Raw genomic sequence first — 23,857 nt, forward strand, 5'->3', positions numbered from 1 at the left:
ACAATTCTTTAATAGATAAACTTTTCTCTTGAGAGAGGCCCTGAACATCTTGCATTATTATATTTGAAATTTGAGAATAGAGAAGTAAATTAAATCTGCTACATAATTTGAGTAGTTTCTATCATACTGGTTATCCATGGCACTTTGTCAGAATCCTAGGTATTGTGGCAGTGAATAAAGCAGGGCTGAAAAGCCTCACTGATTCACTATGGTCTATGGCCACAAAGCAGATTTTCTTATTTCTCGTGGCTCCTTGCTCCAGATGCTTCATCATCTTTTGTGTATGGGAGCAAGAAAACATTAATTTAATTTCCAAAGTAGATGTACTAGTATATGATCTCTAAGCCACATTCCAATTAATTACTTTTATAAGCATTTTTCTAGTACCATCATATCCATTATGATATAAATGATAAGAAGAAAATGTGGAAAAGTATTATTTTAATTGAACTAGACAATAGTTCCACTCCCTTCAACTAATATAAAATAGAAAGGTATTTCAAGAGCTAAAGCAATCCCATCAACACCAGTATATGTTTCTCTCTCATACAGCTGGAGAACCTACTGTACAACATGCTTTGACTCTATTTTAAGTCACCCTCTGAGCATATCGTTAGAAAGTACTTTTCACATAATTAATTTGATGCTTCACAGTGAAAGAGAACAACTGAGCACACAGTGGGTGGCACACGCAGAAATGTTAATAGTACTCTGTCCCTAGGGGCTCTCCTGCCATGAATATAAGGGAAAAGTTCAAATACCCCTCTAATATAGTGTACAGAAAGCATAGATAACAAGAAAATGCTCATGCTTGTGTTGCTACCCATAGGAAAAAAGAACAAGGCAGGATACATACCACAAAATTCTGCCTTAGGAAGAAATCAGGAGCTGAGTGTTTATAATGGGTTACTGCACCATTCTACAGGTTCTGTTCTCTGCTTCCTTTTTTATACTCCACAGAGTTGAAAATATGTCTATGAGGCTGGAAGAAGTGAATGAGAGAGAGCATTTTATGAAAGCTTCTCTCCAGACAGTCGACCTGCGGCTCTCTCAGCTGGAAGAGCTCTCTGGTCGGATGGTGAATGCTCTGGAGAAGCTGGCGGGCATCGACAAATCCGAGCTGACGTACACGCGCTCGCGGGCTTCGTCGGAGTGTGATGCTGCTTATCTCCTGAGGCAGAGCAGTGTGAACAGCTCGGATGGCTACAGCATGTACAGATACCACATCAGTGGTGATGAGCTGACCTATGATGACAGCACCACACCTATGTCACCAGCCATGCGTAAAAAAGCCCACTCTATTGGTACCAAAGAAGATGGAGCGGATCCAAGGACGCTGGTTCCAGAACACCAAACTGGACTCCATAGCTCTAGTGCTAATGCAATCACTACAGGAGATCACGGTAAATCTACACTAGAAATTGCACAGAATGTTTCCAGACCCCATTCTGGTTCAGGTGGTTTGGGGAGTGAAAAGTGGGGGGTTTTCAGTACCGATGGAATGATTCCTAAAAGTGTAAACCAGATGAATGCTGTTACGAACAGTCAGTCAGTTGCAGGACTGGATTTTCAGAACACTCAGCTAAAAGTAGAACGTACCAAGTTAGAAGCGACTGTCTCTTATCCCTTGGACAAATCCAAAGCAATGCGCTATTTTCCTCATGAAACTTTCAGTGCTTGTCAAACCACTATGATGAAGTCAAGGAGCTTTATATTTGCACAAGGTGGAAAGCTAGTTGGAGGAGTTAACAACTGGACCTCAGAGTATAGTACCATTATGGATCAGGTGTGCCCTTCTACAATTGAACAGTGGGCCACGGAGTGGAAATATGAAGTTGAGCAGCAGCTTTCTCAAGAGCGTCCTCCAGAGTACCCTGGGTTGATCTCTGAAGCAGAAAGGCAAGCAGAGGAGAAGCAGATGGACACAGATGATGATAGTAATGTTGGTGAAGCAGGTATGAGTGCCTCTTACACCTCTATGCCTGCTACTGTCAAGGCTGAGAAGGAGAATTTACTCTCAGTAAAGCCAGAAAGGACTTCTGGGTTCCCATCAGTGCGTTCCAAGAGTTTGCACAGCCATTCCCGGAAAGCCAAGTCTGTAAAGGACAAATTAAATAGACCAGGACATGCCAGCAGTGTAACTAATTTGGTGGTAGCATTTGGCAGTGCAGCGGAACAGAAAACCAGGCAAGAAAATGCATCCACAGAAACTGAATGTTGAAGTGGCTTATGCCCCCTGTTTTACCAACAGTCAAGAAAGCAGCATGACTAATTGAACAAATCAGCAATTTTAAAATTAAATTCTAAATAAGAATTTTTAGTATATGTATTTCTTCTCTTTTAAACTTAACAGATACATGTTCTGTTCTTAAATAAATGCTTGCTGGGTTGGACTAAAGGGAGATGTTCCCTCAGGGGCAGATAAAAAGTAGGTACAGTCCACAGATGCCAACTATATAGATCTTCCTTTGTTCCATTTCAGCCTCCCACATAAGCTCATTTACTGACAAGCTCTTTATAAAAGCTCTTAGAGGAAGAGTAATATTATAATGCAATAATTTTATCAGAAGATTTCTTGAACTGAACAATTTTTTAACCAGCCTTAGTTCTATCCTTACTTATGCAGCTGGTTTCTTTGTGGCCATGTGGTGCTTTTTCAGATCAAAACAAAATTGTTGGAGGCAAAGAAAAATTATGCAGTCGCCTCTTTCACTTCTGATTTCATTCATGCTGTTTAGCTGCTCTTTCAGAATGGCACGACATAGCAGTTTTCATCCACTAAAATAGGTCAGTGGCAAAATACAGTTGTGTTTAGAGAAATCTGACCTGGAAAACCACGTGTAGACATATCCTTAATCTGACCTTGAACTTCAGTGGCATAATCTTGCTTTCAGGATCACATCTGTCCCCAACCCAAGCATGCTGACAGCCTTAAACTGTTGAAAAACAGTGATAATTGTTTCAAAATGTTTAGGAATATTCTAAGAATATCAAGTACATGGAGATTTTAATAACAAAAATCCAAGATCTGCATTAGTGTTTTGTATAAATGAGGATTACAACAGAAGTCCATGTAGACTTAGAATAAGATTTTGGCTTTTCTTAGATGCCTGCAAGGGAAAATAAATCAAAACAGAACAGGAAAGGTGTTCTGATGAAGTGAGATCAAAATACAGCTGATCTTTGCTTGAAGCAAATCTACTGTGACAAATGCATCTTCCGTTTTGCAGTTTCATTATGACACATGAAGAACAAGGAACAGTTTCTAGGAGTCTGTCGAAAAAAATATATTTTTCTCCAGATGAGAATAGAAATTCTGTACGTTTTTTTGAGTAAATTTCAAAAACAAATGTCAAAGGAGAAAAGAGTCTCTACAGCCAAAGTGTTTTAAGGAATAAGAGTGGAAATCAACACTTGTAGTTAGATGTATCCAGAGTACTTGTCTCTGCCGTGGCATTCTAAGTAATAGGTTTTGATAATTTTCTTCATAATAGCTGTTATATGCATCATTCCTCCCTGTTAAGATTTAGGAACTTCGATTTCCCAAATATTCAGCAACTATTTTTGCTGGGGATGCTTACCACTGAGCAGCCAGTTTTGAAAATGAGTTAAAAGCATGTTACTTGTTCACAGAATACTGGTCAAAGGTTTATGCTTAACTCATGACCTATGAGGACTCATTCATATGCTATTTTGAAAAGACGTAATTTCTTTTTTTTCACTCATCATCAGCCCCACAGTGCAGGTCTCAGTGTCCTTCTTGGCAATGATACTTACAGTTTTTTCAAATGCAGAGATTGATGGAAGACTCTACAAATGCAGTAATGGTATCTGATTTGTATTGTTTGCATTATATTTTCATGCTCCATCTGTACTTATACCCTGAAGTAGTGAACTGAAGTTACCAAACTGAATGATCAGGGAAAGTGCATAGACATTTCACAAAGTTTAGTCATAATTTCTGTTGGATTTTTGCTGTCTTGGTTCTTACCAGCATGTTTACTGATTCCACTGCTGTTTGAACAGTGTTGACATTTTGCTTTTTATGTGGGCTTCTATTTTCTTCAACTTTAGGGAACTTGATATTTTGTAAAAACAGAATGACACTTGAAATTGTTTCACTTCCATGTTTACTTGTGTTACCATTCTGTGCAACTACATAGCCATTGTGTATATGTGGTTAAAATAGCCTCCAGTTTGCCAATGCCTTTTTATTGTTTGCCTGCACATTCACCAGAAATGGATTCATTAACAAACACAAAGGGATGCAGCTTTTCAGCACTGTGCTACACAAGCAGTATGCACTGTGGAATGGAATACTGTGTGTTGCATACCTCTTGTTACATTGTCTTTATAAAATGTGTGCTAATCATGCTTTTGACCACTTAATTTTTTAGCATTTGCATTGAAGATTTATCTGATAGCATGTAGATTTCAAACGAAAATATTTTACCTTTGTATTTATATACTTCCTTTGTGCAAAAATATTTATAAAGAAACACATGAAAAATATGGCAAATTACTTCAATATACCAATATTTTCTCTATAACGTCAAAACACTTCACTAATCTGTTTCTTCTTATGCAGTGCATGGGCCAAACATTTTGCAAGTAAAGTTTCTTTCTTAACACTTGCCAGTAAAATTTTCTGTACAGGGATCATTTTAAGAGGTTTGGATATTGTCTGTGCTCAGCTGTGCACAGCACGAACTGAATGACAACCTCACTGCCATTACATGCGAAGTAACCACACTGGCTTTGGCAGAGTCATTTTAGACATACAGCCATTTAAATAAGATTTAAATATGGTTTTGTATGTGCATAGAAGACCAGTAATGGATTTGGAGCTCACTAAGCAGAATAATGACCAACACATTTGCATGCCTGCTTCCATGCTTGCTTGAATACTGGCTGAAAGGATGCAGGCAGAGAATTTGCATTTCTGAAGAGGCATGTTTAATACTGTTTCTCAGGACGATGTGTCCCCCTTCACTGCTAAGTACGTGGTGACTTCACAGCAATGTCACTTTGAATTCCATTGCCATGATTTATTATGTACTTGACCTATAGTGAAGCAGGTCAAGCTGAACGGGTGTGTATTCTAGGGCTATGTCTGTTCAGAGATACTACTCTGAGGTAATTTAAATTTGTTCATCTTATAGTATCTCGCAATACAGACATTTCCCTTTCCCTCAAGGCAAATGTTTTCAACACAGTGACTAATTGTCATATTTGCAAAGGCAGGTTCATGACCCTACCACCTGATTCCATGAATTATCCCTTTTTACATAGCATCATTCAGGGACTAGCTTAACTGTGCCCTCACAAGCCTCTCCTGTTGCAGTCACTCTGTCCGTTTTAGAAGCTGGAGTTCAATACCTGAGAATCAAGGAAGTCCATTTTCCAATTTACTAATTCATTAAAGCAGCCATTGAAACCTTCCAACTCTGGTTTCTCCGTGCTGCTTATTTGGATGCTTTCCAAGGTTCTGTGCTTGAATCCCATCCTCAGCAAAATATTTCTCTGTTCTTCTAAATAAAAAGAAAAAAGAAACACATCTGCAATGCCATGTCAGGAAACAGGAACATGAGGAAGGTGCATGACCAAGGATGTTAATAGGATCATTTCATTAGCTCTGCAAGATGAGTAAGAGGACTGTGCCCTGTTACAGGTGTTCTGGGCTGACACAAAGCCAAGTGTGCTGCTGGAGCCCTTCATATGAAGCAGGTGAGTTTTTCCAAATGACAGCAGCCCTTGAACATGGTGCTGGGGTCCCACAGATGCTTCTGCAGCACTGTCCTATCCAGCAGGTCACTTCTGCCTGAATTAGCGTTGCACTCAAAAGCTGTTGGGAGCCTTGGATGTAAAACTGAGAATTTATTTTTAGTGTAATAATTAGTTTAGATCTATCTAATTAGAGACAAGAAGAGAGAACAGAAAAGAATATTACTATGTTACTAATGGAAAAACAAAAAAGCTAAAGTTATTCGATGCACACTTCCTACTGTCTACCCCTTATTTTGATTTTGTTTATTGACATCTGCTCTGATCCTCTGGGTCTAATGGTCAGTGGCTAACAGTGAGGATAGTAAGGACATGCTGTCAGCATCCCAGGTCCTTTGTAAGGTGAGCATGGTGTTCATGTTGTTTCTTTGTCCTTATTTTTTTGCTACTTTAGGGGCATTTTTACTTGAGCTACAAAGTTATATCTTGTTTTTCATCACTGGCCTTTAAATCCTACAGATAAACATGAATTTTCTCATCATTAGAAAAACTGCTTTCACAGCTACACAAACGAGGGACAGCTCAAGGCAGGTTAAGGCAAGTTCAGACAAAGCAGTCCTGACAGGCCTCAATCCTGAGGCATTACAAAGTCAACATAAAACCTGTGGCCTGTTACTAGCAGTGACAATTAGCCTCTGTTTGCTGGGTTATGAGGCTACATTAGCCCTAGGGGTGTTTTCTTCTCACTGCAACCATTGCAGATAAATATTCTACCACTTGCAGCAGTCACCTAAGCTGAAAATTCAGCCTAATTGTGGATTTTGGTCCCTTGTTGTGATCCAGCATTGGACAGGAAGGCAAAAGTGAGGTAAGGACCTGGTTGATCTGGCCATTTAATAAATGGTTCCAGGCACAGTGGTTTAGAGTAGTCATAAAACAGTACCCAGCAGTACTTTGCACTGTAGGCTGACAAACCACAAGCCTTGGGAGAAGTGAGACAAAGACTACAGATTTTCTTAAAACTGTAATTTTATTTTGTATTTTTCAACTTTCAACCTTACCTGCAGGATTTGATATGCAAAGTGGTGCTTTGTGGTTGATGCCCCCAATCTTTATAACGGATGTAAGGTATGTCTTCATAACAGGCTTTAAATTATCCTTCGCAGATGTTCAGCTGAAATATTTAAATGCTGGTATCCACCTAGTGCTTGGTGTTGGACTAATGAAAAAGAGGGTGCATAATGTCATGTGCCTGCTCCTCTTCTGTCTCTGCAACATGAAACCCTCAATAAAACCACAGTGCTTCATCCTTCATGACTCTAGGTGCAAGCATCTCTCTCTGCTTGCCCTAACTGGACTGCTGTGCTCAGCAAGTTATAACATGAGCAAACCAACAGTCTTCAAAAAGGGCCATGGAAAAGACTAGATTCTAGTTCAGAAGCACCAGCAATCCAATAGTCACTATCACAATACCAGTGTGAAATAGTCCAGGCCAAGGTAGAACACTGTGTCATGAATAGCACCCAATAACTCTAGGCAAGTAATACCTACACAGTGATTAACAAGGAAAGTACCCTTATGTGACATAGCAAAGTTCCATATGGTTCAACCTCCAAACAGAGAAGACAGCCTCCACTTCACAATGTGCCCTGCAAAGCAGGCTTCTTCCCTCAAATACCTCAAGAAACTAAAACCTCTGCATAGTTTTTATGTCCTTTGTATATATTTGGCCAAGACTGTCAGTTGCTGTTTTATGTAAGTAAACAGATTTTAAATATTCTTCTCCTAGATCTTCATCAAGGACATTCAGGAATGACTGGGTTTTTTACCAACTGCTTAATAAATTTAAGGCATTATATTTCTGTTCTGTAAGAGGCAATACAGATCTGTAGGGCTAGCTCCCTCACAAGTCCCCAGTCAGAGTCCCACACTTCTGAGTGCAGGCTGAGGCAACTTGGGTGCACAAACTGTTGAGTGCACAAGTAGAGAGGTGTTCAGGTAAAGTAATAAAGTGTACCACTTTCAGTGAAAAATAGAACTGACTTGCATCAGTGAATGTCAGTTTGCAGACTTGCTGCACACTTGCTATAACTCTGGGCACATAGCTCAGCTGTGAAATCAGACAACACTTGTGTCTTTTTGTCTTGGAGTTCAAACGAATAATAAGTTTTCAGAGAGCTATGAAAACATGTAAGTTGCCACAGAAATACAGGCCTGGAAGAGATCATCTTCACTAGGTAAGTTCAGCTATGTCAATAGCATCAGTGGCAGATGGTAGTCTAACCTGTTCTTGAACATGTCTGATGAAAGCCATTCTCTAATCTGCTGAGAGATCAAAAGGGACCATTGTGAAAATCTGTTCTGATTTAACCCCAGCCCTAATGCATTGCACAAGCCAAGGCACTTTCCCAGCCACTGAGCTGCCTTGGGAGGTTGTACCAGAATTTTAAGGAAGGTGTCTTATCTGACTGTGCACTGAACACAGCAGGTTATGCACCCAGCCATAGCTAACAGACAATTATCTGCACTAACAGACAATTATCTGTCACAAACAGTGGCACTGTATGTAAAAAGATTCCCGGGGACAACCAGTGTTGGGGGTGGCACCACTGGGAGAGCAGGCCAGGCTGCTTCTCAGACAGAGTGGCCAAGTGAAAGGGTCCTGGTCAGGCTAGTGCACTGAATAACAAGGTAGAGGCAAGAATAACTGTGACGAGTTAAAAAAAAAAAGAAATAATAACACCAGACATCTGCAGTCTTTTCAGTTCAGCTGGCTTTGTTGCACAGCTGTCTTCCCACCATTATTTCAAGACTGCTTTCATAGAACAAAGGAATTCTCAAAAATCTCTGGCTTAGCGGAACTGTTTGAAGAAAGTGAACGAGTGAGGCAGAGCTGGGATGGCCAGAGATGGGCAGGCAGTTGAGTTCATTGCCAAAAAGGAGCCAGAGGATTTCCCTGCTTGTCCTGCCTGCCCTTTCACCTTGTCTGCCCTGCCCTGCCTGCCTACCCTGCTCTGCTTGCCTGTCCTGCTCTGCCTGTCTGCATCTCACTGCAAGTTGTGACAATTAACTTGCTTCTCCAAAACACTCAATTCTGCCAAATCAGCCTTCTTCTCCTACTGGCATAGAACTCTTTCAGTGGAAACTTATAACCAGTTCCAGTAACAATCCTCACAAATTTTGTGAGAGCTTAGTTTTGATTTTGTTTGCTCCTTTTCAGAACAGCACTGCAATGTCAATGTGTTAGTGTGGTCCTTAATGGAAAATCTTGCTGTCCTGTGGTCATCCTCTCATGAATAAGATTGCTTTTGCAGCTACTCCTAAAAAGTCTCTGGGCTGATGCAGAAACACTCTTGTAATTTTGATGTGGTGTAAATAATCATAATTTTTAATATCACTGGCAAATTCATTATGTGCAACTTCAAGTCTGGGCAATTTCTGCCTTCCTCAGTCCCTCACTTTCTCTTATCCCCTTTTTAAGTTGAATTCCCTTCCACCAGTGTTCTGAATAGGAACAAACACTTTAAAGGAGGATAAACATAAGGGCTAGTCCCACTGTATTCCTCACCAAATATCCAAAGGATTTATTTTATGAAGGAGGATGAGAGGAGCTGTGGTTTCCTCTCACAGCACTCAGCTTTACACCATCAGTGGCACAATGCATTCTCTAAAATGGACTGGGGCATGAGATCATGCCAGGCTGAATAATCCCACTTAGACAATGATATTTGCAGCATAAAATAAAAGTGGTATATGTGAAAATAGATAATAAAGTCAAGGGCATTGTCTGCCAATATCAAAAAGATGGGACCTTTATGCAAGGATATGCACTTGTTTTGAAAAGTACACTGGGATTGGTTTTATCTTCTCTATCTAGAAGTCCAAGAGCAGGGTGCTCCCTCCTGGGCTGCTGAATAGCATTAAATGTATGCACCTGAGATTTCCTCAGTCTAGGCAGGTGCCAAGTGAATTGTTTCCCCCCTCCCTGTTCAATCAAACCTTTCTGCTGCAATCAGTGGGGCACATAATCTGAATTGCGAAATCCAAATTGTGCCCTAAAGTCTGTTCTTTCATTGAACACACGCCCTCAGACTTCACGTGAGGGAAGATCTTGACCTTGCAGCTGATGTTGAGTGCTGCATGCGTCATTTTGTGTCTAAATATGCGTCCATTTTTCTGGAGTGTTCACCACTATGCAGCAGCAGGCTTCTACTAATGCTATATTGTATGTGAGCTGTTCCAGTTTCATGACAGTATGCTGACCAAAATCATATTAAATGCTTTTCAATATGGTGAGGCTGCAAAACACCAGCAGTTTGTCAGGTCCTTCAACTCCCACCCCTAAAGCATGGTCCTTGCTGTGAACTCTGCTTGGCTCATAGCTGGAACCATGACTGTGGTGCACCAGTAGCCAGGGGCCAGCACTTCTTACCCTACCTTACATCAGACCTGGCGGTTTGACCTGGTTCCTTGTGACTGGATCATCAGCAGAAGAACCAGACTCTCCTCCTCCTTTAGATCTCATAGCTTTCTGACCATGCATTCCTGATCTAGGGTTCTCCATTAAACCACATTTCCACCCAAACTGTTGCTTCGTGTAGAAGGTATATCCACTGTGGAGGCCAAGTTCAGAGCAGTCATATAATCACCTGCAGTATGGACATTTATGGGTGCCATAGGCCACTAAGCAAACATGAGCAGTTAGAGTTTCCTACTTAAAAGAGATAACAGTGATGGATTTTGGCAGTTTAGGTAGGTACCTGTGTTATTTTCATGTCCTGGAGAAGCTCAGGTGAGCAACACATGAATGCCTGGAAAGTTTAAAGGGAGTTACACAGATGTTGGATCAACATCCAGCTCCCACAATCAGCAGGGCTGCAGAGTGGGAGGGTGAGGGCAGCACCTGCCTGGGCATCATCCAGCCACCACAGAATCACAGAGAATATGCTGGGTTGGAAGGGACCCACAAGGATCATGGAGCCCAGCTTTAGGCACTGCACAGAACCATCCCTCACGCACGTGAGAGAGGAGACAGATGCATACACCCCACAGCTGTAACATGCACACCTTGTGTAAAGGTGAAACCGGAAGAACTTCAAGTGATTCACAGAATCACAGAACGTCAAGGGGTTGGGATGGAGTTAGATCTTCCAGTCCAAAACCTTGCCACGGGCAGGAGCACCTTGCATTAGAACATGGCTCAAGGCCTCACAGAACCTGTGAACACTACCAGCGATGGAGCGGCCACTACCTCCTTGGGCAGCCTGTGCCAGTGTCTCACCGCCCGCTCTCCCTACCATGCTAGAGCTAGATTTTACCGCTACCTTACGAGACAGCCCCGGTTAGCAGTGAGTCATGCAGGCACCCGAACGGGAGTTTCAGCCCCCACAGGGCTCTGACAATGCTGCGCGCAGGCCCCGCTTTCGGCCGGTCCCTGGGGCAGGCCCGGGCGGGCAGGATGGGGCCGGCGGCCGCTGACCCGCCCCCGGTAGTGCGGCCGAGCCGGGGCTGCGCGGTGCCGCGGGCCGGCCGCCACCGCCAGGCCGCTTGTTCCCTCCGCGCCGCCGTACGCGGCCGCTCCCGCCCCTCACGGCCCGGCCCGCTGGGGCCACCGCCCGTCCAAGGAGCCGGCCCAGGGAGGCGGACGGAGCCGCGGGGGCTCCATGAGGGGCGGCGGCGGCCCCAGCCCGGGCCTGCCCAGGCCGCTGGCTCCTCCCCTGGGGAAGGAGGGTGCGCCGGGGCCGCCCCCGCGGTGTGACGGGGAGCGCAGCCCGAGCGGCCGCGGGCGCCGGGCCTGAGCCGGCGGGTGTCGGCACCACCTCCGGGGCCCGGCCCGCCCCGGCCCGGCGCGCCCCGCCCGGCCCGTCGGCGGCCACAATGTTCTCCCTCAAGCAGCTCAAACCCACCTTCAAGTCGTACCTTCTGCCTCAGGTAACCGCCTTTTACTGCCATTACTGACCTGCCCTACCCTACCTGCCCCGAGCCGTCCCTGTCCGTGGCCGAGGTGCCGCCCCGGGGCTGTGCCTGCTGGCCCGAGGAGTGGCGAACAGCACCTGTGAAGGGGCTGCCGGAGCCCCGAGCCCTCCGTGGCGCCGGGAAACAAAAGCTGAGCGGCCGGTTCGGGCTGCAGCCCCTCGGCCTCCGGTCTCCGCCTCGCACACGGACAGAGCCCGCGCTGTGGTGGGGAGGCAGGACTTGTATCAAAACGAAGTCTTGCGTTCATTAAAATCGGCCCGTGCGAAATTATTTTGGAAAGTTTTGATGTATGCTTCAGGTGTTCGGGCTCGCTTTGCTCGCAGGATTAAGGGGGACGAGGAGAAAGCAGCGGGCACTACTCTGCTGGGCAGATAATGAAACTCACTTGTAGCCATCGTTTCACGTTTAGAACGCGCCTGATGGCATAAATAAGACAACTAAGTATATCTGTCAATTATATATAGCACGTATAGTACTGAGTATGTTGAGAACCACCAGGGTGTTTTGTGTCATCTGGATATGCACTTGACAGAAAGTGATATTTACTGTAGATAAGACAGGACCTACCTCTTCTAGCAATATGTTTGACATGTTGACTGATTTTTGTTTTCTCACCATTTCTTAGTAAAAGTGAGCTGTCGAAGTAACACAGCTCTGGATATTCCTTGTCCTGGGAAATGGTTATGTTGCTGTCGTTGTAGGAACCGTGGGTTATTTCACCAAAGGTTCCAGTCTTTTTGTAGAAGATTTTAATTTTTAAGGTTTGAAACTGAAGTGCAAGTAAGCATATGTGTGTTCTAGGCCTTGGGTTTTTTTGAAATCTTTCCTGTGTTGGAAAGTTGTGCGTGTTATAAGTTAGTAGAGAGTTTTTTTGAGCTTGAGTGTCTGTATCTGTAAAACTTATTGAAGATCTCGAGCCATTATGAAATGTCAAGTCAAGTTGGTTTTTGTTCACCCTGTGTCGTGTGATAGTTGGGTTACCCAGTTTGTTAAATATGACTATTCAATACATTTTATTGTTCTTTTGGTACAAATCTAAATGCCCTCAAAATTGTTTAAAACTCTTGCTATTATTGGATTCTAGCTACTTAAGATGAACTCTTAAAGTTAAAACAACTTTCTCTTCTGTGCAAGCAAATCAGGCTTGTTTCTGACAGTAGAGTTCTGAGCCTTAAGTAATTTTTTTTTTCTTCAGGCTGATGACAATATCGCGTCAGAACCAAGGATTAAAAAACTGGAACCAGTACTTTTACCAGGTAGGCATGAATCAGGAATTTGACAAATACTTCTGTTGATAGTGATTTTGGTACATTTTAATCTTAGCATTGCTCATGAAGGGAATATAGCTTTTGAGCAGGAAAAGGTAATGATATTCATGTCTGTAGAAAGTTATTCTAACCCACCTGAAATGCTAAGTAAGTGCTTAGGGAACTTTGCCTGTGTGATGCTTTACTACATATAGAATAATGTCTTGGTTTTATTGTGAGTATTGGAAATTAAACCACTGTTAGGTGTTTTTACATTCCTGACACCTTTTGGAAGACTACTGGTAATTATACTTCCATTACATAGTCAGATATTTACCTGTGTGCAGAACTCCATACCAAAGCCTGTGTCAGGGTCTTCCTTTATTTTAAAGGAAAATAATCATAGAATTTCCAGTATGTGGGAATGATTGACTTCTGTATTGGAAAACTTCTAATGCCATCTTTATTCATTTACTCTTATTGAATGTGGTGCTGTTAGGTAAGTTTGGAATTTGTGTCTTCGACCTCTACAGAATAATCTTTTTGGGGTGTGGGTGAACTAAAGTGATGCTTTTATTACTGTTCATCATTATGTATTTATAAAAATGTAGGATGGATGTATGTAGGACATCCATATTTTAAATAAGAAATAATCTCTGGTAAATGACTGATCTATGAGGATTTCAAAAAGCCTTTTTTCAGATATGGAAGGAACAATCTACTGTTCTCAAGAATATTTCCATTGCAAACTGTACATTGCAGTAATAAATTTGGCTTGCAGCTTCTAAGGATAATTTTGAGCTTAAACCAGTGCCATACTACAGTTTTTTCTTAGCATTCAGAATGCATATTGAAAAATACGAATTTACACACACACTGATGTAGCTATAAACAACTCCTAAGAGTTATTTCTGTCACTGCTTTTCATGGGCCTGCTGCTAATTAAGCAGTAGCAATTGCTATGTGATATGGACCAGTGAGCTACCTAGGAGACTGAAATACTGTGGAAGAGGTTCAACTGAAGGAGTAAATAAAACTGCCTGACATTCTTCATGAAACAAAAGAATGTAGAGTTTGCTTGAGGCATAAATGTCTTCAAATGCATTGCTGAGATTGCTTGATATTTGAAATAGTTATGCTTTTATGCTTGCAAAACTTCTGCTTACCACTTGGCATCTCACTGATTATGTTGCAGTTGATATTCATCCAAGGCCTTTGACTCACAAGGAAGTGACTGCTTGTTCTTCTCTGAGACATTCCACAGCAAATGCAAGGCAGTACAAGAGTGCTTTGCTCAAAATGCAGCACATCTTGCCTTTGGTCTGGGGCCTGGTCATGAGCAGTTACAAGAATTAACTTCTGTGCTGCCACTCTTTGCAATGTGGTTCATTCTCTATTTGTGAAACTACCAAGTACTCTTAAAATGGTGCTGACTGGGTTTGTTTTTTTCAACTGGTTTGTATTTATTCCCTCTTGCATTGTTTTCCTTGTCTGCACTCTCTTTGAGGTCAGCATTTGATGGCTTTTATGACATTTGTAGTAAGTTGCCCCAAGTTACATAGAAGCTACAGTATGATGTACCACAAATTTAAAATTTCCACCTCCATATCATTCTAAGGTATTATTTTGAATTATTTCATGACAAAATTCACTTCTCTACATAGCCACAGAATAGCTCTGACAAAATCTGTTCATGAGTCTGTGTGAAAACTGGGAGGGTGTTAGGAGTGACTTTTTTAAAATTACTTAAATGCAGCTCTTCCTGTTTGAAGTTCAGCACCAGCCTAAACACTTTTTTTTTTTTTTTGTTCTGTCGTCAGCCGTGCTGTAGAAAAGTGCATAAACAAGTACACATTGTACTGTTGGATAGACTGGCTTTTGGATTTGTCATAGCCCAAGTTACTGGCCAAATTCCAACTCATTTAATTATATTAAGACTGACTTGCACTTCCTTGTAAATACAGTTTCAGTATGGCATTCATAACATCCTATCCTTAACAGTTGTGTGAAATTGCTTTTGGTCTCAGGAACAGAGATAAACCTGAATGGCAGAATGTTTGTTATGCCTTTTTAAGTAGAGGAGTTTTTTAAGGAGTTCTTTTGGAATTAAGTTACATTAGCACAAGCTGGTACTGGCTCTAGTAATCTTCAAAACCTGCAAATGGCTGTATTAAGCTTTTGGCTCCTAAATGTAGTGACTCTGAGGGAGTGGCTTGCTTACTAATTCCAAAGTAGCTAAATACCCTGCTGTCTAACTTGTATTTCTGTGCAGTGCAGGTTAGGACAAGGAGTTACAGGCTAGGAAATAATACATCTGGTTAGAAAATGAAGGGGTTTTTACCTAAAAAAAAAATAAATTCATTGGAATCAACTCTCAACCTGTAGAGTTTGTTTTGAAAGTTTCCTCTGGAGCCCAGAGCCTGCATCTCATCAAAATTTGGAGCAAAAGCCTGTATTCTTGTGGAACTGTATGCCCTGAGGAAGGTGTTTATTGGGAAAAAGAACAAGTATCATTTAAAACAAGTAAAAACCTTGGTTGTAAGGGACAACATTGATACTACAGTAGGGAAAAGCAAATAATTTTATAGGATTTGGTGTAATTTCATTGCAAAACATGATATAGGTTTGAGATGGAGTTATAAAAATATTTTCTTTTTCTTTCTGCACCTCTGTTTTCCTAGTGTTAGATCTGTTAATGAGAGTTTGTGCAGAATTAGTTGAGTTGGCCTCTGTAACAGTTTCACTTTTTTCCCCTTTGTTTGTGTGCGTTGCTGATTTTATAAGCATGTCAACGTGGAAAATTACAAAACCAGCAGGTAGTCTACCAGTCAGGCTGTTAAAGCACCTTGCCTGGCTGGTAGGAAAGTAGTCTGTGTACCTTAGGGGAGTGCAGAGTTCAAGTTGTTAAACCTCAAGGGGTGTTTTGTTCTGGGGATCAGCTGCAGCCTATTTTCCATAACTGTGTCTGTGGCGTTTTCAAGTCATTAGCCTGAACATTCAAAAAATCTGTCCAGCACAAGTGGACTGCGAATGCAGAGCGTGTCTCCATAATGTGAATGGCAAAGAAGAGTGCAGGAGTGCAATACAGGGGTGGACGATGGACCAGTCCGGTGTCTGTACTGGAACCAGTGCCACAGTGTGGTTTAGGCACGACCAGGCAATGAGATCCTCCCTGTTGCTCCCACCGGGCATTCTGCAGCACATTATGTAACCGTGGAACATCTGATTGAGTTTGAGGAAAGGATTGTGCCTCCCGAATCTTAATGCCCACTTGAATTGGTTGAATTGTTGCTCAGTATCCTAATTTGCTAATAGATTAAGATAGGAGTTGCTACTTGTAAGTTTTTACAAGTAGGCTAGGAATGGTTCTAAGATTACAGACTAAACTGAATTAGAATAGTAGTTTTTGTCTTTAAGGGTTGCTCGCGCTAAGGTAAGTTCAAGAGGCAGCGGTGGTGAAGCTGTTTGAAGCAGTTATGCACAGGCTGCCGTGTGTGCCCCGTTTCGTGGTCAGATGGCAGAAGTGAGCCTTAGAGCCAGCCCCGGTGTGTGACAGCCGCGGTGGGTAGCAGCCGGGCACAAGGACGGTACAGGGGGCCGAGCTCGGCTCCCGTGCCCGGGCAGAGGGCGGCACTGCCGGCTGCTCCCGCCGCCCTGCAGAGTGCGGCGTGGGCACTTCCCTCTCGAGCCTGATGGGGACACCCAGGTGAGGAGTCACAGAATATCATAGAAACAATGCTGTCATGTTCGATTCCTTTTGCTGGATTTGTCTTACTCGAATTTATGTAGTTCCTCTCTGTAGCTGTGTAAACGTTTATCACCCACAGCTTCAAGTTCCACGGTTTAATTTTATGCTGTTGCAACTCCTTTTGATTGTTTTTTACTGAAACTGCCACCATCCAATTCCTTTGGATAAATCCTAGTTCTTGTAAGACACAGAAAACACGAAGTCATGTTCCTCCATCTCATGCAAGTTGTGGTTATCAGACCTGTGTTACATATGCACTTTGTTTTGCTTTGCTTTAGCTTAATTGTCTTAGTTGGTCCTAAAAATTAAGTTTCCCATACCTGTAATCACCTTTTTGATTATTTATGAACATTTTTTTCGTTGTGTTGAGTCCCTGTTTTTTGCTGAGGTGGAATTATGTATCATGTTCAAGATTTTTGCCAGTGGATATATTTGGCTTTTATTTAATAATGCTGATTGACTTTGCTACCTACTTTTATGATTTTTGTTGGCTTATATATATATATATATATGTGCCTTTAGAAAGGCAAGTGACTGTAGAAATTTAATGTTGTGAGGCTTTTAAGACTTATTATGGAAAGATTTAGTCTTTGAGAAGAGTCTGTTTCTCTTGCAAGTTAGCTCCCAGCTTTTTGTTTTTTTCTGCTTTCTGCAATTCCTTATTACATTGAGTCATGTGTTCCAGAGCAGCTGCAACACATCATGTGATAGGAGAGGGAAATCCACTGTTCTTTGAGGCACCCTTGTGCATTAGTGCCCCAGGTACGTTCTTTTCTCACCGCTTTGGACCCCTGCACCTCTTGCTCGGCATTTTCGCTCGGGCTGTGGTGTCCCAGAGCTGGAGAGCAGAGGCCGAGAGTGCAGTGAGTGCTCGGGCCGGGGGCAGGGTGGGGATTGTGTGAGCCGGGGCCCAGCTTAATGGGGTTAATGGGGTTAATGAGTAACCCCCGAGATCTGTCGGGTCTGCCCTGCTTGCCTGTTAGGAATCATTTTGCCTTAATTCCTCCAAGGGAAAACTGGGCTTGTTGAGTTGGTTCAAGCGCCGTGCTGTCACTGTCGGAGCCTTTTCCTGTGGGTGTTTCTGGAGCGAGGTGTTGCTGTTCAGGAAGGCATCGTTAAGGATGTGCGGGTGCTGCTGGTGAGCACCAGAGGCGCTCAGCTCAGTGCTGCTAGCACCCGAGCAGAACTTGCCCGAAGGCTGCTCCTCGCTGTTCCGAACCCTCGGAGCTGTTGATTCTCATTTCCAGCGTTGTGGAGTGCTCGCCAAGGCTCGCTGCCTCCTTGTGTGCAGCTGACTAAGAAGACATCATTGCAGGGTTGGGTTTTTTCCCCTGCATCAAGTTTTTTTATTTGAAACTGAAATGTTACTGTGAAAATTCATCTGTTTGTTTTTAAAATTAATATGTGATATAAAAAAGGAAGCACAAAAGCTTTGTGAGCTGCAGCATGTTTTCAGGAATCATTGTTATACAAGAGCATGAAATTATTTTCAACATTTTAAGAATAGTCAGATTAGAAGATCAGAATGGCAATTTGGATAATAATGCAGTTCCCTAAAGCTTTTTTAAAGTAGATGTTCCAATTTTTTTGTTGTTGTCTATACAGAGACTGCCAGAAGTTTTATATGAGTTATGAGAGTTTCAAATTCAGAACTTGAAATTTGAAGCAACAGGTTTCTGCAAACTAGTTTTTCATACTGCAAGAAGTTTAAAAATGAACCAAACATTTGACTTGGATTTAAAATGAGATGTCACAGTAAGTGTATGCTAAGTGCTCTTTTCTGTTACAGCTTTTTTGTTTGTTTGGCTCAAAATAAATTTTCAGGCGTGGTCTGAGTTCACTTAACTGCTTGTTCTGTGTTTGGGTTTGAATTTTTTTAAGGATTGGCAGGACATAAGTACAACAAAGGCAGTCTGCATGTAGAATCTAAGTACCAGATAGAATCTTAGAAGTAGATTTTACTGGATGGAGAAATTTTGTCCTGCCTTTTGTTATAAAAGGCATTTCTTAAAGCTTCTGACTAGTAATATATTTTAGTATTTTTAAGTATCTGCAAAAATAATCTCCTATATGCAACAAATTACCCATCAGCCAATATAGGAATAATTCCTTGAGGCTAGAAGGATGAGCCTACTTTAAAGTTAAGTATTTTAATGTTTTTAGGTGTGCATTTTGCAAAGAAGTTGCAAAGTAATTGGTTTCTGCCCACTCTGCCCCATGTGTGTTTAATGCTACAGGCCTTTAAAATCCAGTAGATCCTGAATTATCATCTGTCCAAGTTACTGGGGGTTTTATCTCTTGGCAATTATATTTTCTTCCAATGAAGCAAGTCTACAGTGAACTTATTCCAAACTAATTTCTGAACAAATGTTTCCGTATTAATTTATTAAGCTAAACCTGTGTAATTTAACAAAGACTCAGTAGTGCATTAGAAGTTCAGCATCTGTAACTTGTATTGGTAACCTAGTTATAAAATAACAAGCTGAAAACCTCAGTCTTCTGAAATTGTTGCTGATTATATTGTTTAGGCAAAGTCAAGGTTTGGGAATCTGTAGTTTATGTAGCCAGACTTAAAAATATGCAAACACCAACCACACTCCCTTCTCACTGGCTTGTCAGTTGTTCACATTACAGAACAATGACCTTCGCTAAAAACTCCTGTGGAGGGGTTTTGGTGATAAGAGTTTGTTTTAATTTGGCCCAATTGTACACACAGATGCCAACAGGAGCTGTTTATTATTCTATTTTTCTCACACACAGGTGCATTCTTATTAACTACTGCTTTTTTGTACAGCCAAAGAACAAGACAGATTAGAGCTAATTCAGGTGAAATTTGAACAGACAAAAAAAAGAAGAAAAAAATCCATTTTTAACTGGATCAGTTCTCTGATGTGACTAACAAGGTCTGTCATAAATGACAGTGCCAGCACAGGGCTTGAGGTAGAAGTGGATGTTAAATATGGAATTGTTTCTATTTTAGCAGTAATACAAGTTCCTGGATTAACTCTGTAAGCAGTTGTTTAGTTTGCTGCAATACTTTGTTTTAGATCTGTTTGATAATGAGAGCTTTACTCCTGATGGATTTTCCCTTCTTGCCATTTGAACTTCTGTTGTTTGTTACATACTCTACATTCTTGTGTCCTTCACTGCAGTTCTGAGATCTGGGGAAAGCTTTTGTGGAGCATCCCATCCTAGTTCAGAAAAGCAATTATCTTCTCAGGTCCCAGATGTGGGTTTGTTTGTTTTGGGTTTTTGTGTTTGGTTTTCTTGGTTTTTTTTGGGGGGTGGGGTGGGTTTTTTCCAATGTTCATAAAGATTAGCCATTACTGGGCAAATACTGATTTTAGTCTTGTTATTGTGCATGGGAAACACAGAGATGATCTTTGAAGGCTTACCAGGAAGCCTTTATTTTTTTGCTACTTTTTCCTTTGCTGAGCATATAAAAATTTATCTAAGCACTTTTCTCCTAGCACACTAGAGAAACTAAAATATGTGATATTTTAATAACAATTTGCTAGTAAGACTGGAAAAGCAAGCTCTGTACTGTGCATTTATAACACACCACTCTCCAAGCAGTGGTCAGAACTGTTCTTTGGTAGAAATGTCAGGTTCTCCTATTAAAAATTAATGCAAATTGTTTTTCATTCCCCAGTAATCACAGAATTGAGCTGTCCTTTTGAAATAACCTTGTAAGAGCTCATGAAAATCAGAAAGTAGATGAAATGCAATTATTTAATGAGCTAGTAAAAACTTTTTTTTCTTAAGTTTGGAAGTGCCTGACCACACTGAACAGAAGATTCATTTAGAAGTGGATTAGAGACATTTACATCTAAATGCTTGGTGCCTACTAACAAACTCATACAATCTGGGTATTGTCTCCACAGGAGTGCTGATAAAGGAACAAAAATGTTGTAGGTTTCAGTTACTTATTAATGAAGTTTTTATTGGAAATTCTTACTTGTGAATTTCTGAAAGTTAATTATTTGCCAAAGATTTTACAAGTGAACTCATTATTGTGCATTCTTAATGGTTAAATGGCTACTTGAATTAACTTGAGCTTTTCTATTGTGAACTTGTAAGACTATCTTTCACATAAACAGGCTGGTTTTCTGTTGTCTTACTTGGGTATAATCACTATCAGCATTGTAAATGGGAAACAGTTCAGTTTCCTAAGTGCATTCAAGAGGGATTTTTTTATGGATTTAGGTAGAAATTACATGACTGCATAAAGTACTTAATAACCTCTGTTATGCTTATATCTATTACACATTAAACATATCCCTAGAACTTCAGTGCTCATTAAAGAAAGTTTATACTGATAAATCTATTCTCATTCTTCTAGTACAGCATTGGAAAATTTCCCTTAGCAGCAGGTCGGGTACCTGCAAACTTATTGAGCTTGTAAGATTTGCATTATTAATTTATGGGGAATGATTTCAGCCTTTCATTGACTCTAACAAGTATCAGGTTTTATATGTGTCTCTATGTATAAAATACTGCTCAGTTCCTTTAATTGTACAGCATTGTTGTGTTCAGTCAGTATTGTTAGAATTGTTGAAAACTGCTCAGTCTGTGTCACCTCCTGCATTAATAAGGTCCTTGATGTTACTCATATCAGCCTTCCTCCCTGAAAAGTTACAAATTGCTACCTTTATAAGATAGACAAAAAAAATTAAACTTGATCCTGTGAGGCAGGGCACCGAAAGTTCTAAAAATATTGCCCTGAAAATGGTGTAGAACATTCTTTATTTTAGGAGGTCAGAGATTAAGGATTGTGTTTCAAATTCTGAGGAACCAAATTGCCGCAGAAGCTGGTGCAGAGTGGTGTGGCTGCAGGCTGGGGGAGAGCACAGCTGTGCTTCCAGTGCTCCCTCCTGCTGATCCCTGTGCTCAGCAGGGTTAGTCCTGCCTCTCCCAGCTCCCACGTGTTCCCAGGCTCTGCTCTCTGCTTTCTGGTTTGGTTGCACTGGGTAATGAGTTATGGTGGATTAGATACATACCGTGAATTCTTAACATCCGCAGTATGAACCAGTCAGATTGCATGTGCTTTTGGAAGATTTAGCAGAATTTTTCTGAAGTTCACCTGTTTTTGAGGCTGGGTGTTGGGTGTACTAGCTAGATAGATCCTTCAGTATCTCCTGTTACTCTTGCAATTTATGTATTCAGTGTAGAAATATTTTTATTAAACATGATTAGGCTTTCTATGTAATGGTGGCAACCTGTAATTTCTCTGCTGGTTTCCTGTCAAAGTTTAAACAAACTGCTCTTGTCTCCTGAGATCATTCTTTGACTCTTGGAGTCACATGGAAGTGTTGACCACTGTTCCCTGTCTGGAACAGCTTGTGACTGTTTACTGGAAAAAAGCAGCAGCTACATTGTAGAAATGTGCAGTGTAATATCTCTGAATAGCTCTGTTGTTGTCTTGTATAGGAGAAATCACCTACTCAACTACAAACACAAGAAGGGTTCATTGTGCAGGTCCTGTACTTACTACTCGTGTTGTTTATCTACTTTCCTGCATTTTAATTTGAATGGTTTTCTCCTTCTTATGTTGCTCATTATAGATGTTCAAATGAGGGATAAAAGGCGGGTCATGTAAAATTCCACACCTGCATCTTGGGGGAAAAAAAAAATCAATTTCTAGAGGTGTTTGAAAACCACATCTATTAAATTTGCAGGCTTTCTCGTGCTGAAGTTGGTGTGCACACATTCTCTGTCCTGTCATACCTTAATCCTTAGGTTCAAAATGGGCAGTTCTGTGTTAGGGCTGTAAACCTGAGAGCAGAAGATAAGCTAGGCCAGAAAGTCCAGAATGTATTTCAGTTGGATGAAATGAAACTAAATGCAGTGGCACTAAAATAGGATTCGAATTAACATGTTGCAGTGCAGCCAAATAATTATGAGGAACAGAGGAAGAAAGTAAAAAGGACTGGCTTTGGAAAATGAATTATGTAGCAGGCATGTTTTAAACTGTAGTAAATTCAAACTGAAGATGTGTGAATCTATTTCATTATTGTTTGGTTACATCAAAGTAATGAAGTACTGAAATAGTTTGATAATAGTAATTTGCTTTTAGAAGTGTCTCCTCTGTGACAGTAAAAAATATTATACTTGGTAACAGTAAGTGAATGTGACCAAAAAAAAAAGCTATGGAAGTTGCATTTCATTTCATGGTGTATTTAGCGCTCCAGATTTTTTTATTAAAAATACAGTGATACACTGGCAATATGGAGAGAGAAGAATAAAAATTACTTAGAACTCCGTTTGTGAGGAGGTTGTTTTTCTTCATACACAGGAGGACTTGGAACTTCACGTTGAATGGTTGAAGACATAATACCAACACTGAGGAGAAATTGCTTCAATAAGTGATTTGGGCTTCTGCAGTTATTTAAGTAAATAGATTCTTTGAAGAAATGCTGGGTATTAAGAAGTTTCAGGCCAGACCATGCTAAATATTGAAACATTTTCATTACAATATTTAACAGAAATAGGGCTTGTTGTTCTCATGTGCCCCATTATAAGACATTGTTTTCAGCTGCTGTGGACATGGGTGAACTTTTATTTGTACTGAAGCTGTCAGAATCAGATTTTTTTATTTTCATATTCAAAAGCTTATTTAAGCACATTTTAGCACTGTTTGAGGAAAAACTTTAAAGCTCCAGGAGATCTGTTTATAGACATTTTCACAGTTCCTGCCACTTCTGACAGGGAATATTCATGTGTATGATAACACAGGTCAATGAAACTTGTCTCCTGACATCTTCAAACTGTCCCAGAACACAGATCATAATTTTGGCAGCTCAAGGCTACAGACTTAGACCAAGATATTTTTACAGCTGAGCCAAAAGCAGAGATGCTGCTGCTGCTCTTGGTGACTTTCAGGCAGATCCCTCATTATATCAGGGGCAAGAGCTCCAGCAGCACAGCTGAGTGAAGTAGCTTAGGGTGAGGAGCATGTGCAGGGACTGGGCCTTGAGACAGCAAAAGGTGCATTTCTCTCAAGTGTCTGGGGCACTAAAGGCAGTCCTTTCAGGGTGTGGTTACTTGGCTGCAATGCTAACCAGCTGAGGAAAAGACCTGCTCTACAGCAGGATATAACTGGGGACTTTATTCCAGGCCATGGTTATACTCCTTGGACATACAGTAACTCACTCCTGCCAGC

At 41.2% G+C, this 23,857-nt stretch overlaps 2 protein-coding genes across 2 annotated transcripts in view; both read left to right on the forward strand.

Annotated features, from left to right (window-relative positions):
• Positions 1–2,221, forward strand: part of TRPM1 (transient receptor potential cation channel subfamily M member 1) — a 71,056-nt gene extending 68,835 nt beyond the window's left edge. Inside the window, exon 28 of the mRNA XM_062501750.1 lies at positions 961–2,221. Coding sequence (XP_062357734.1) covers positions 961–2,221 — 1,261 coding nt within the window. The remainder of the gene's footprint in view (positions 1–960) is intronic.
• A 9,353-nt stretch (positions 2,222–11,574) lies between these two features.
• Positions 11,575–23,857, forward strand: part of MTMR10 (myotubularin related protein 10) — a 35,921-nt gene continuing 23,638 nt past the window's right edge. Inside the window, exons 1-2 of the mRNA XM_062501213.1 lie at positions 11,575–11,655; positions 12,896–12,956. Coding sequence (XP_062357197.1) covers positions 11,602–11,655; positions 12,896–12,956 — 115 coding nt within the window. The 5' untranslated portion in view covers positions 11,575–11,601. The remainder of the gene's footprint in view (positions 11,656–12,895; positions 12,957–23,857) is intronic.

Source organism: Cinclus cinclus, chromosome 13 (genome assembly GCF_963662255.1).
Source record: "Cinclus cinclus chromosome 13, bCinCin1.1, whole genome shotgun sequence".
Classification (NCBI taxonomy): domain Eukaryota; kingdom Metazoa; phylum Chordata; class Aves; order Passeriformes; family Cinclidae; genus Cinclus; species Cinclus cinclus.